The sequence below is a fragment of the Perognathus longimembris genome, chromosome 20, assembly GCF_023159225.1.
Source record: "Perognathus longimembris pacificus isolate PPM17 chromosome 20, ASM2315922v1, whole genome shotgun sequence".
NCBI lineage: Eukaryota > Metazoa > Chordata > Mammalia > Rodentia > Heteromyidae > Perognathus > Perognathus longimembris.
The window spans coordinates 43,075,994-43,090,603 of NC_063180.1; the positions used below are offsets into that span (position 1 = coordinate 43,075,994).

At 59.5% G+C, this 14,610-nt stretch overlaps 1 protein-coding gene across 1 annotated transcript in view; it reads left to right on the plus strand.

Annotated features, from left to right (window-relative positions):
- Positions 1-14,610, plus strand: part of Thsd4 (thrombospondin type 1 domain containing 4) — a 252,433-nt gene that overhangs the window by 15,478 nt on the left and 222,345 nt on the right. The window contains exons 3-4 of the mRNA XM_048369064.1: positions 7,061-7,350; positions 11,312-11,756. Coding sequence (XP_048225021.1) covers positions 7,061-7,350; positions 11,312-11,756 — 735 coding nt within the window. The remainder of the gene's footprint in view (positions 1-7,060; positions 7,351-11,311; positions 11,757-14,610) is intronic.

Consider the following 14,610-nt stretch of genomic DNA (forward strand, 5'->3'; position numbering starts at 1 on the left):
TCCTACCCGGGCTGGCTCTGAACCGAGATCCTCAGAGCTCAGCCTCCTTGAGTAGCTGGGGGACAGGCGTGATTCACCGGTTGCTGGGGCCTTTCTGAGTTCCGAGTGCATTTGGGGGTGCTGGCTTGCGATTTACAGCCCTTTGGGGATGTTCACACGGGCCGGGTGTCCCCCACCTTGCTGGTATTTCGGCGTCATAAACCCCTCGGGACAGCACCTTTGTCCTCGCCTCCACTCCGGTTCTGAGCAGGCTTCCTGGAGGGGGCGGCCGGTGTCTCTCAGGTCGCCGTGGACGGCTGGGATTTCCTGTTACCTGGGAGGATGAAGGGCTTGTGGCCCGGCCCCCTGCCTCCCCCCCCCCCCCGTAGTGAGCCCCACGGATGAGGGTTGAGGCACGGCCCCCTCCCCGGGGAGCTGCCGGTCCCCCCGCCGCGCTCGGCACAGCTGTAACAGCTGGCGAGATGACTTTTCCAGCCTTTCCGTGGATTATTTTTCTTCGCCCATTTCTGTTTTTAGAGTTTGAGTCAAATGGAGACTTGGCTGCCCCCCAGGCAGGTTTAGGAGAGAAATGAGCCCGCCCTACCACCACCCCGCCCCCCCCGCCCCCCCCCCGCCCCCCCCAGCCCAACCTGCTTAGAAACGGCTCCCGGCACCGAATGCACCGTCGGGACGCACCCCAGATCTGCTTTCCATCAGGGGCTGGGCCCCAGCTGGGGCGCAGAGGATTTTTGCACCCCACCCCCAAATGGGCCCCTGGCCCGGGGGTCTTCTGGAACAGTTTGGAAGTCGGCAGCCAGAAGGGATTTGTCCTTCACATGACCTCTGCCTGACCGCCTCGCGTGGGTGGCTTGGTGACGGGGTGGTGTTGGGGAACATCCTCCGCCCACAAACTGTGAACCCCACTTCAGCAGGCACAATGGCAGTGACCCAAGCAGCGTGACTGCAACAGTCCTTTCTAGATCCTTCCGCAGCTGGACTTGGGCTAGAGACCTTGTCCTCCATCCCGGTCCCCTCAAGGAGGAGCGGCTGGCTTGGCTGAAGCTGGGACCGCGGAGACTCTTGTTTCTTGCTTCTCTTCAGGCCTGGCCCGCAGGTCGCCCCCCGCGAGGGAGGGAGCTGGCTGACCCCCCCCCCCGGGCTCTTGTCCACCTGCCCGTGTGGGGGGGAGCCTGGCTTTCAGGACCCCCGATGGCGCTCCTGTGGGATCCTTCTCACTTGATCCAGGTCGCAGCATGATGGCGTCAGGGGTGGATACGATCCTGAGACCCGCCCGCGTTAGCTGGGGCCGTGCCTGGCCCCGTGGGATGTCCAGTGTAATGGCCGCTTCGACCTGAAATGGAGCTAGAGCCTCTGGGCGGAAAGAAAGGACGAAGCTCCTCACATGCATGTGGACAAAGACAAGACAGGGGATGGAAGAGAGACCCAGACTCCCGCCCGTCGGAAAACAACTCCGAGATGAGGCTGCTTCGAGTTCAGTCTTTACGAGGCCATCCTGGCCGGGCACTGATGGACGCCTACTCGGGAGGCTGAGCTCTGAGGATCATGGTTCAAAGCCAGCCTGGGCAGGAAAGTCGGGAGACTCTCATCTCCAATGAACCACCAGAAAGCCAGAAGTGGAACTGTGTGAGGCTCAAGTGGGTGCAGCGATAGCCGTGAATAACAAAACAAAACAAAAACTCGGGGACTTCGCCTAGGCCCCGAGTTCAAGCCCCAGGACCAGCACACGCAGGCTCAGTGGGGTTCGATGGCTGCGCATGCACAAATTCAGGCTTTCATATTGAACCACCACCCCCCCCCCCGCCCCGGGACTGGGAGCTTCAAACAGCCGGGGACCCAGAGCGGCCTCCCACCCCCCCCACACCCCTCTCAGGCCGGGCCGGGGTCTCCCCATCAGGGAAGGTGCTGGAAATGGCTGCGGTTTCTAATGCCCCGATATTTCCTCCCCAAGGACCCCAGCCCCTAGATCTCCTTTCTTTCTGTGTTTGTTTTCGCACCGTTGTCTTTTTGTTTTTTAAATGGGCTGTACGTGGGATTCCTGGTTCACAGCCAGGGAGCCCGAGACGTGTGTGGAGCTGTGGGTGCCCCCTGGGGCTGCTCTGCGCCGTCCAGATGGCCGGGAGGAGCCGGGAGGAGCCGGCCATGCGGCCTGCGCCTGCCCTTCCTTGGGTAGCGGCCGGGAGCAGGCCCCGCCCAAGCCCCAGCTGCTACCGGGGGCCCTGGGCTCCTTCCAGAACCCGCGCCGCCGGGGGCCCCCAGCTAGGCTGCTGCCGCTAGCAGCCTGCGCCATGGGGTTCTGGACACGAAATGATTTCCAGAGACCACACCTAAGCTGCCCCAGAAAGACGCACGCGCTGTGTTCTGCCGGGCCCGGGGTCGGGAGCTTCCCTGCAGTGTGATCTCTGGGCTCAGCCAGCTCACCCAGAGTCCTGACCTCCACCATGCCTTCCTCGGTGTTCACGCCATCTTCATCATCTTCGTCGTCCTTGTGATCGTTTTCTGTGGTACTGAGGTTTGAACTCAGGGCTTCCTGCTCGTTAGGCGGGCACTTACAGCTACACCCACACCCGCAGCCCTTTTTGCTTCCATTAGCCCTACAGATAGGGTCCTTTCTGTTTCCCAGACCTATCTCAGACTATATATCTCTGCTGCTATGGAGACCGAAGTACATGGCAGTCATGAGCACCTGGGTATAGGACCAAGGGAGAGCTCGCTGAAGTTTCCATCCATCCATCCATCTGCCCATCCTTTCATCTGTCCATCCATCCATCCATGCATGTGTGCAGCCAGCCATCCATCCATTGGTCCATCCATTCATCCGTCTGTCCATTTGTTCATCCATGCATCCATCTGCTCATCCATACATCCGTCCATCAGTCCATCCTTTCATATGTCCACCCATCCATTTATATGTCCATCATCCATCCATCCATTCACCCATCCATCCATCCGTCCATCCACCTGTTCATCCATCCATCTGTCCATTCATCTATCTGTCCATCCATTTGTTCACCCATGCGTCATCTGTTCATCCATATGTCCATCCCCCGTCCATCTTTTCATGTGTCCATCCACCCATTTATATGTCCATCTTCTATCCATGCGTGCATGCACCCATCCACCCATCCATCCGTCCACCTGTCTGTCCATCCACCCATCTAGGCGTGCGTGCATGCACTCATCCACCTGGTGTCTCCCCAGGGCCTGCCAGGTGGCAGGCGAGATCCTATTAGAGAGAGTGTCGGGAACACAAAGGTAGAACAATTCCTGATACTCCCTGCCCTGGGGAGCTCACCGCTGTGGACAAAGGTAATTGCAGAGCAGGAGGGGAGCACTGGGTGGAAAAGTTGTGCCTGATGGCCCTGGGGAACGGAGCGATCGTTGACATGGATGGAAAGGTCTGTGCGTGGAGGGGGGGTGGGGATGGGGGAGAGGAGGAGGGCGAACGCGCCTGTGGGCTGAGATGAAGTGGGGTGAAGGCAGAGAAGGGTGTGTTGTACCTCACAGCCCTGTGAGCCGAAGGACTTGGGAGCCACGGGACCCATCTCCCCCACAAGCGGCCCCCTCAAGCACCTGGGGGCTACATGGACTTGATTTCTTTCCCTCCCTCCCTCCCTCCCTCCCTCCCTCGCTTCCTTCCTTCCTTCCTTTCTTCTGATAGTCCTGGGGCTTGAACTCAGGGCCCGGGTGCTGTCCCTGAGCTTTTGTGCTCAAGGCCAGTGCTCTACCTCTTGAGCCACAGCTCCACTTTTGGGTAGTTCACTGGAGATGAGAGTCCCATACACTGCTGCCTGGGCCGGCTTTGAACTGCGATCCTCAGATCTCAGTCTCCTGGGTAGCTGGGAGTCCAGGCGCGAGCCCCGGGCCCCTGCCTGGCGTTTCCTCTCCTGGTGGCGCCTGCAGACCTGTGGAGGGGATCCCGGAGAATGCCCCTTAGGCACCCAGCTGCAGATGGCCGAATCGGGTCTTCTGCCTGGCCGGCCGGCTTGGCTCGCCCGGCGGCTGGGCCGCTGCCGCTGAGAACCTGAAGCCAAATGGACTTGGCCCGCCTGGGGAATCCGCACGCGGCCAGCGAGCCCGCACGGACTCCAGCGGCTGCTTCCCGGGGAACCGCAGCCAGCACGGGCCGGGTCGGCACCCCGGCGCATGGCTGCACCACCGTCTAGGAGGGGGACGGAGGTCCCCCCAGAAAGGGGGCCCCGCTTCCCGGGCTGCAGAGCTCATCCAGATGTTCTGCCTCGCTGGGATCGGTAGCGTTTCTTGGGGCGGGAGCCTGCCGCCGAAGCCCGTGGAAACGCGCCCGCCGCCCCCTTCTGCCTCGTCCACCCAGGGTTTCTGCGCCCAGCCTTTTGCTCCGCCTGGGATCTCCTCTCCCGTCTCGCGATACTTGAAGCAAACCAAGGAGGCAGGGGGGAGCGTGAGCCGTCTTCCAGCAACAACCCCGAGCCCGTGAGCCCCGCAAGGGAGCTCACGGCCGGTCCTGTCCGGTCCAACGAGTTCCATCTACCGAGGGGAAACCGAGGCCCAGAGCCACAGCTGCTCAGCGAGGCCGGGCAGGCACCGCGGGCACAGTCCGGTCTCAGGGACAGGCTGCCAGCCGGAGGGCGAAGAAGCGCTAAGGCTGGAACACCGGGGGTGGGGGAATGGCGGCCGTCGGGGGTGGGGGGGTGGGGAGGGGGGGGAGACCCAAGGCCCGGTGAGGGCTCAGAGGTCAGCCGCTGCGTTCTCGGCCTCCGCTGCCAGCATCCGGGCGGCGGGGGCTGTGTCTTCCTGGCCCGGCCCAGTGGCTGGCTCTTGGGCACCGCGTGGAGGAGGAGCCGGGAACCCTCCCCGATCGGTGCCGCGGGGAGGTCATCGGCGGATCTGACCTCGACACGCGCAGCACGGGACTGGGCGTGGGGGGGGGGCGCGGGGGTCTGTGGGGGTCTCCAGTGTGGGGTGACGACCGGGAACTCCCTGACGCGGGTGTGGACGAGGCCCATGGCTACCGGGGTTCCCGTCGGGGTGGGCACGGCCCGGGTGTGGGCGCCGAGCTGCAGTGCACCCCGACACGCACCTGTGGGTGCCGGTCCCGCGTGTCCGTGCGTGGCGTCCCGTCCGCAGCGCAGGCTTCAGCTCACCTCGGCGTTTCCCGCTTGGCCTTCCCTCCTCCTTGCTGCTCCGCACTCCTCGCGCTTCCTGGATTCGGGGTTTGTGCAATAGCCGTCCGTCCTGGGCCTCTTTCCCCCGGTGCGTCTGGAGCCCCCAGGGGTCCTGAGGGATTCTGGGATCGGGAGCCACCGGCGGTGACGCGGCGTGTCGTCGTGAGCCAGCCGTCCGCATCCGGGAGGCTCTCGGTGTTCGTCTCACAGCCGCTGGCAGGGAGGCCGGTGCGGAGAGGTTCCATCTGCAGCCTTTCCTGTGTCGAGACACGTGGCCAAGAGGGAACCAGAGGTGGAGAGCCCCGGGGGGTGGCCTTGGCCGACACGTGGTGTGACGGGAGCGTGTCTGTGGTTCCTGCACGTGCCGAGCTGTGTAGCGCAGGCCTGTAGTCCCTCTTCCTGTGGCTCTGGGCTTCCCGAGACATAGCTCTCGGGGTTCAAACTCCAACATGTATTTTATTTTTTTGCCAGTCCTGGGGCTTGAACTCAGGGCCTGAGCACTGTCCCTGGCTTCTTTTTGCTCAAGGTTAGCACTCTGCCACTTGAGCCACAGCGCCACTTCTGGCTTTTTCTATATACGTGGTGCTGAGGAATCGAACCCAGGGCTTCATGTATAGGAGGCGAGCACTTTACCACTAGGCTGTATCCCCAGCCCCCAAGATGTATTTTTGTACCATTTGTTTCGGGTGCATTGACTTGGGTCTGTGGCTGTCACCAAACCTCTATTTTTTTCCCCAGTCTCTTCCAGAATGAGATTTCAGAATGTCAGAGCGGTTTTTGTTTTTTTTTTGGCCGGTGGTGCGTTTTATTTTGTTTTCTATGAAGAACAGATGGCAGGTTTAATTTCATAGAAAGAAGAATTAGGAGCCAGTGAAATCGTACATGATTTCACATTAGTGCCGAAACCCAATACGTCGGAAACATTTGGCACTGCGCTCGTTATGGGGCTTGCTGGTGGTGACAAGAACTTCTAGAACTTTCTGTGAGTAGTATTCCCGTCGGCGCTGGGTTTGTTCCCTGCCTTCCCACCTCCCACAATCTGTTCCGAATCTTTCTCCCTTTAATCTGTTTATTTGTATTTATGGAGCAAACAGCACTGTAACCATGACTGACATTTTTTTCAGTTACAAGGAGACTTCTCCTGGGCTCGGCTTCAGCAACAGATCCGATTAGTCTTCATGTTTCCAGAGTCCTTTCGGTCCTTCAGAATCGACTAGCCATCACGATGTGGTTTCAACTTCATGTTTGGCCCCGGGCACTTCATATTGTATTACAATGATATTCCTGCCCCTAATGTTATTTGGTTGGCTCGTGAAACCCTAAGTGACTCGACCATCTTTCTATGTGCTTCCTATTTGCCTCTCTCCTAAAGAGGTTCATCCGAGGCAAGAGTCTCCCGGACTCGCCTGCCCAGGCTGGCTCTGAACCGTGGTCCTCAGATCTCAGCCCCCAGTAGCTAGGATGACAGGCGTGAGCCAGCAGCGCCTGACTCCTTTGGGTTTTGCTGTTGTGTTGTGTTTTGTCTATGAGTTCTTCTTTGGGTTTGGGTTTGTCACTGACTCACACAGAGCCCGTTGATCCTGGACCTACACATTTGATTGCTCAAAACCCTTGAAATGCTACCAGGCTGAGCCCGCGGCACGAGGGCGCTGGCAAGCGTGACCTCCCTGGGCTGCCTCTACCTGGGGGGACCCCAGTAGCCACCCCCAATGTGTAGCCAACACGCAGGTACTTACACAGAACACATGGTGTCAAACCACAGCCGGCGTGCACAATTCTGCAGGCCGCTCGCTCGAAAGGCAGGTGTCCCACGCCTGGCTGGGGTCTCTGTGAAATTCGGGGGGGAGGGGGAGGCGAGGAGGGGCGGGTGGGAGGTTCCGGGCCCTGCCCTCCCCTAACCAGCGCACCTCTGTCTCCCGCAGGTCCCGCAGAGGCCCCCCGAGGACGACGAGGGCCTGGCGGGCGCCTGGGGCTCCTGGGGCCCCTGGTCGGCCTGCTCGCGCAGCTGCGGCGGCGGCGCCATGGCGCAGACCCGGCCCTGCCTGCCCCGGGCCCGCGCGCCCCCGCCGCCGCCCGCGCCCCGCGCCTTCGCCGCCGGCCGCGTGGTGTCGGCCGTGCGCGCCTCGGTGCCGCTGCTCCGCAGCCCCGCCGCGCCCCGCGCGCACCGCGCCCGCCCCGGCCGCCCCGGGCCCGGGCCCCACGAGAGGAGGAGGTAGGGGCCGCGCCCGCCCCGCGAGCCTGCCCACCCACCCGCGCGCCCGCCCCGCGTGCCTGCCCACCCACCCGCGTGCCCGCCCCGCGAGCCTGCCCACCCACCCGCGCGCCCGCCCCGTCCACCCACACACCCGCGTGCCCGCCCCGCGTGCCTGCCCACACACCCGCGTGCCCGCCCCGCGAGCCTGCCCACCCACCCGCGCGCCCGCCCCGCGAGCCTGCCCACCCACCCGCGCGCCCGCCCCGCCCACCCACCCACCCGCGTGCCCGCCCCGCGAGCCTGCCCACCCACCCGCGCGCCCGCCCCGCCCACCCACACACCCGCGCGCCCCGCCCCGCGTGCCTGCCCACACACCCGCGTGCCCGCCCCGCGTGCCTGCCCACCCACCCGCACGCCCGCCCCGCCCACCCACACACCCGCGTGCCCGCCCCGTCCACCCACACACCCGCGTGCCCGCCACGTCCACCCATCCACCCGCGTGCCCGCCCCGTCCACCCATCCACTCGTGCACCCGCCCCGCATGCCTGCCCATTCACCTGTGTGCCCGCCCCGTCCACCCATCCACCCGTGTGCCCGCCCCTGTCCACCCGCGTGCCCGCCCCATCCACCCGCGTGCCCGCCCCATCCACCCGCGTGCCCGCCCCGTCCACCCATCCACCCATGTGCCCGCCGCGTCCACCCACCCACGTGCCCGCCCCGCATGCCTGCCCACCCACCCGCGCGCCCGCCCCTGTCCACCCACACACCCGCGTGCCCGCCCTGTCCACCCATCCACCCGTGTGCCCGCCCCGTCCACCCATCCACCCGCGTGCCCACCTTGTCCCTATCCCCCGTCCCCAGCCCCTGTGCATCCAACCACCCACGTTCCGTGTCTCCCATCACCATCTGCCAGCCGAGTCCCCGTCCTGGGTCCACGCACGTGTCGGGAGGGACTCATTTTGCAGCCTGCCCCCTCCTCTCTGTGGCTCTTTGTGGGGGGGGGGGACTCTGGATCCCAAGGCCATATTGGGGTGTCGGAGAGGGAAGGGGAGGAGGGGGAGGGGGGAGGAGGAGGACGGGGAGGGGGAGGGGGAGGAAGAGGAGGAGGAGCATGGGGTTCAGAGGGGAGGAGGGGGAGGGGGAGGAGGAGGAGGACAGAGAGGGGGAGGTAGGTGCCCAGCAGCCAAGGGTGACTAGACCGGGACAGTTTGGTAGGGACCCATGCCCCGGACTGTTATGCAGCTGTCAAGAAGAAATCCAGGCGCCAGTGGCTCACGCCTGTCATCCTAGCCCATCAGGAGGCTGAGACCCGAGGATTCTGGCCTAGGGACCAGATAATGACACTGGAGGCACCAAGTGGCTTCCCCAGCTCTGGGCTGGTGGGAGAGGTGGCATCTGAAGGGGGCGTGGCCGACTCCCAGCCCCCCTCCCCCTCCCCCAGTCATTAGGCTAGACCTAATGTATTTATTTATCCAGAGCATTTGTTACTCAGTGTATTTATCAGTACGTTGCATTTACTCCGCTGGCGGGCTGCTGTTTCAGGTCTGAGGGTTGAAGTGAAGGCTGCTGGGAGTTTTGATGTTTGAGAATTAGGTTGTTCAGCCAGAGAGCAGCGAAGGTCATCGGGACCAGATTGCCCAGTAACACGGTGCGGCCTTGCGTTAAACTATGGATGAAGTCCCTGCGGCATGGCAGGCACAGCGCTTACAACCCCCCAAAGCCTGGGCCTCCGTCTCTCGCTGCCTTCAGCTGTGGTCTCCACCGCGTTCTTTCTTTGAGACTAGAATTGGCGGGGGTGGGGGTGGGGGGGAGGGGCTTTCAGATCTTAACCTCCAGTGCAGAAATGCCTTCATTCATTCATGTCATTCATTTTACCTGGCTGGCCACAAGAGAAAAAAAGAAAGCCCATCACACTCAAGTTATTTCTCTATATACATAGGTGTGTATATACATATAGGTATAGATATGTGTGTATGTAAATATGCATATATATGTGTACATTACACATCGATATATAAATTTATGAAGACGATTTATACATATATGCAAGTGTTTTATATATATATGTATATATAGTCTTTTCTGAGGGCTGACTCCTTCATTACACCTGTTAAAGCCCCCACCATTAACTGAGTCCCAAGTGTTGCCAAGGTTAACTGAGAGACACCTCAAGGCAAAATAAAACACTGCAGCCTCTTTAACTCATAACCATGTCAGCTGGGAATGGAAGTGCAATTGGTGATAAAGACGTTAATAATTAGTCGTGCTCTTTTAAATTTATATCACGAGGAAGGAGTTTCTTCTTGGGGGCGGAGAGTAATGTCCTACCTTGGCCTGCCATTTTAATGGGCTTCTTTTAATGGGCCGTCCTGTAGAACTCCGTGGGTATGCTTCCAGTGGTACATGACTATAGAACTGATTATTAGGAAAGCATATCATTTTTAGAGTTGGGACAACCTTGGCAGTCACTTAGTTCAGTTTGGTCATTTCATAAACAAGTAAGAGTCAGACGATTTGTATCGTGTGTGTGTGTGTGTGTGTGTGCGCGTGCGTGCGTGTGTGACCACTGGGCTTTTATCGCTCAAGGCTGGTGCTCTACCACTTGAGCTATGCCTCCATTTCTGGCTTCTTGCTGGTTACTTGGACATAAGAGTCTTATGGACTTTTCTTCCCTGGCTGGCTTCCAACCGTCACCCTGGGACCTCAGCCTCCTGAGTAGCTAGGATGACAAGTGTGAGCCACTGGCACTCAGCTGGGTCCTTCTATAGAGTGTTGGAACCTGGGCCACCGTCAGACAAGTGACCTTGGTTTTCAGACCCCTTCCCAGACACACAAGCCCCCTCCCTTTGCCTTAGAATCCCCAAAGAGCCAATTGTGTCTATAACCGTGTTCCTTTACCCCACCTTGATCTATACTCCACTCTGACCTAGCTGCCTTGGGTTGTAAGGCTGGGGTCAGGAGAAACACAGGGAATTCATTCTTATACATCCTCACTGTTCCTAGCTCCAGGTTTTTGCACACACCAGTTGCACAATGAATTTGTCGCCTTGGCGTTCTGGACCTTTATTTATGTACCTTTTCTGTCTGGCGATGCTGGGGATTGAACCCATGGCTTCACACATACCAAGCCCGGGCTGTCCTGCCGAGCCCCTCGCCAGTCCTGGGGGCTGGCTTTTGCCTGCTCTTTGTGGCCACGCGTGTCAGTGCACTGGTGACCTGGGACCACGGCAGCCCGGCGGTGGGCGGAGCCTCCCATCCATGGGCGGAGCCTCCCCTCCATGGGCGGAGCCTCCCGTCAGCACCTTAGGCCTCTGGAGATCCAGTTGTTGGACATTTCCGAGCGTCCCCGCTGTTGGCGTGATTTTCCTAAGCGTTCAGAAGGTGGCGGCTCTGGGCCACATCCAAAGGCTCCCCACAAACTGGGCGTAGAGTGGGTTACCTCAAAAATAACCGAGTAGCCGGGCGCTGTTGGCTCACGCCTGTGATCCCAGCCACTCAGGAGGCTGAGATCTGAAAGTTGTGGTTCAAAGCCAGCCCGGGCAGGGAAGTCTGTGAGATCCTTCTCTCCAGTGAACCATCAGCAGGCTGTAAGTGGCGCTGTGGCTCAACGCGGTCCAGGGATGACGGCCTTGAGCTGAAGAGCTCAAGGACAGCGCCCAGGCCCTGAGTTCCAGCCCCGTGGCCGAGTAGCCGGTTGCCCGTCCCCTCCGGATCTTCTGCGTTCGTCCCCTGGCTCAGCTTGGCGCCTGTGTCGGGGAAAAGCTCTCTGGGCCTGTGGGAAATAGAACACGATCCTCAGGAAAACACGCCGCGGGGCTGGGAGAACAGTGATGTCTTTACGCGTCGCCGGGAACTTTTCGGGGCTCCCTGTGACCTACCAAAAACACCCCAGTTCCCTCCCTCCCCCCCCCACTCCCGCGTTCCCCAGCGATCCTGCACCCCTGCGGCTCTGCTGACCCCGGTTTTGCTTCTCCAGGAGCAGGGCTCGGGGCCCCATCGGGCCCGGCACCTACGGCTACGGCAGGGCGCCGTACATCCTCCCGCTGCAGACCGACGCCGGCCACGGCCCGCAGAGGCTCCGGAGGCAGAGGCCCGACACCCGGCCCTCGGGGGCCCGGGGGGCGCCCGTGCCCAGGCCCAGCCGCAGCCCAGCGCCCCGCTGGCCCCCCCAGCACCAGCCATGGGACCACGGTCATAGCGGCCCTCGATCCGCACCGCAGGCCTCCAGAGCCTCCATCTTCCAGACGCCCGCCACGCACGACCAGGGCTTCTGGGCGGCTTCCAGTCTGTTCCGCGACCCGGGATCCAGCAGCCACCACGGCGCGGGGGCCCACGAAGTGGCTCCCGGCTTCCCCCAGTCCCTGCGGCCCACCGCCATCTCCTGCATCGGGGCCCATCGTCAGTACAAGCTGTGCAACACCAATGTGAGTACAAAGCTCCCTTCCTTAGCGTTGGCTCATCCGACGGTGCTCGGGGAAAGCACCGTGAGATGCACGGCCCCTGTAGCCCCCCTTCCCTCTCTTCTCTCCCCCTGCCTTCTTTGTAGCCCCTCTACTGGCACTGAACTTGCTTTAGAAACTTTTGCATATATTACCAGCTCACTTGTTGATAAGCACTGAACCAGTGTATCAGTTAGCTATTGCTGTGTAACAATCTCCAAGTTCGCCATGACTTCTATCAAGAATATTTAAGCAGGGCTGGGAATGTGGCCTAGTGGCAAGAGTGCTTGCCTCGTACACATGAAGCCCTAGGTTCGATTCCCCAGCACCACATATATAGTAAATGGCCAGAAGTGGTGCTGTGGCTCAAGTGGCAGAGTGCTAGCCTTGACCAAAAAGAAGCCAGGGACAGTGCTCAGGCCCTGAGTTCAAGGCCCAGGACTGGCCAAAAAAAAAAAAAAAACTTAAGCTGGGCCCTGGTGGCTCAGAAGTCTATGAGACCCTCCTCTCCAGTTAACCAGCAAAGAGTTGGAAGTGGAGGTGTGGCTCAAGTGGTAGAGCGCCAGCCTTGAAGAGAAAAGCTAAGCGGGGCTGTGAGGTCCTGAGTCCAAATCAGTACTGACAAAAGAACAAAACGTGTGCTCACGGGTCCGTGGGTCGAGCGAGTGCAGCTTGACTAAACAGCAGTGCCCAGGAAATCAGCTGGTAGTGAAGTCTGAGTGATCGCATCTTAGGAGAGGGGCGAGCGGGCCAGCAGGGGGCTGGGCGGCGCTTGGTCGGAGCCCTCTGGCTGGCACGCGCTCACCAAACGGTATAGAGACGCGTCGGTAACTGAAGCGTCCGTAGAGCTGTAATGGTGCGGGCAGGATTTTATTGCAGTCACGATCGGCTAATCCTGTCTTCATGCATTTCAATAGCTCGGGACTTTTATTAAAAACCCACAAGAAGCCCGGCACAAGAAGCCGTGGCCACTCTCCTTCCCCTGAGTAAGCTTGTAAGTTCATGGCTCTCTCTATTTTGCAGTTGCAGAGAGAGAGAGAGAGGTTCACTAACTTACCAAAGGTTCTGCAGCTAGTGACTGTGTGAAGAAGGAGTACGAAAAGGCTACTGGGTTACATTTCCGAGTCGCTACACTTTGCATCAATAATAATTTAATTGGCTTTAATATTCCATTCCCGGGTAACAGGACAGCTGTTACAGATTAGCTCCAATTTCCTCATTAAAAGCATATTTCCTGTTATGGAGTCCATAGGCATGACTTAATTTGTGATCTTAGTAATTCCTCTGGATGCCGGCTTGCTCTTAAGCTTGCTTCTCTGCAGGCCGGCTTGGGGGGGTTCTTCATTTGCACAAAGCGCTCTTTATTTCTACAAACCGTGACTAATCACCCAACCGGAGTGTTGAGTGAGTACTGGTCCTGTGACACGCTAGGTCCCCCGGAAGACACTGCCCACGGTGAAGGGGTCTTCCCGGAAGTGCTTTGCGCGTGGAGGAAGTCAGCCGTTAGCTGTGTAAGTGGCTGAGCGTGGGTCTGGTTCTCGCATCCATTGTTCGAGGGAACGGAGTCTTTCGGCACCTGATCACATCCTCCCATTGACTCCTTCATTTTTCAGGAGCAAGGAGACCATAAAGAGAGCCGGAAGGGGAAGAGGGCATTTGGCATTAAGGTGGCATTGGTGTTTGCGTAGGGTTGTTTTTCTCTTCATTAACTTTCAGGCGGCCCTTCTGCTTGACCTGTGCATCCGCTGGGAGAGTCTTAGACGAAGTACTTAAAAAAATACATGATACAAATTGTTTTTACAAAGGTGATGTACAGAGGGGCGATCGTTCCATAAGTCAGGTCACGGGGGCATTCCTTTGTGGGTAATGTCTCTCGTTTCCCTCGCTCCCTTCTGTGGTTTTCCTCCCATCCCTGACTCACAGGTTGTGGAGTTCATTGTCCACAGAGCGTCCGGTGAGGACCTCGGCGGCATCTGTCCACCCTTTGTCCCTCATTTCTGTGCCCTCCCATTCCCCTCTCCAAGATAGATCAACAAACAAGACAAAGAGAGAAGAACGCAGACACAGCTACAAAGGAGAAAGGAACTTCTTGTTTCCATGCCCTGGAGATCATGTAGACAAAGGCTATTCGATGCCCTCTGTGGAGGAAGTGCGTTTTGGTGTTTGAGAGGCCCGCTTCCCTTCCTTTAAATCTAATAACTGACACCCCCCCCCCGCCCCAATCCAATCTGGGTGGAATGAGGTGTTGCAGAGACGGAGCCTCCGTAGCCACGAGGGGGTCCCAAGACCTTGATCTTTATCTTTCACACCTATCTCCCTCTGTGTCTCTCTCTGCCCTGTGTATCACGCATCCATTAGAAGCTGGGCAGAAGGAGCTTCGTGTTTTCTTTGAGTGGCCACCTGGATGGTCTCCATAAAGCACAGGTTCCCGGGTCCCATCCCAGGCTGGCGGGGGAGGGGGGGGAACGGGGATCTTTGCGGGGAGAGAGCCAGAGTCTGCCTTTCCAGCAAGGTCTCCGCGGGCCCTGGGCCGGAGCCTCTGCTTGCGAGCGTGGCTAGAGTGTAGACTGGAGTTTAGACCTCATGGGAGGACGGTGAGAGAGGAGTGCTTGGATTCAAGTCCGGGCTCTGCCCCTCGCTGGCTCAGAGACTCCTCCCGCTCCCCATTGGCTCATCTGAGAAACACACTGTTTACCCCGCCGGTGGCTGGCAGGATGGATGCACGGTGGGAGGGTGTTACTGTGCACCGTGGACGTGATTCTTTTTTTAATTTTTATTTGTTTTATTAGGTAGTTGTACAAAGAGGTCACAGTTCCATAAGGTTACCAGTACAATGCTA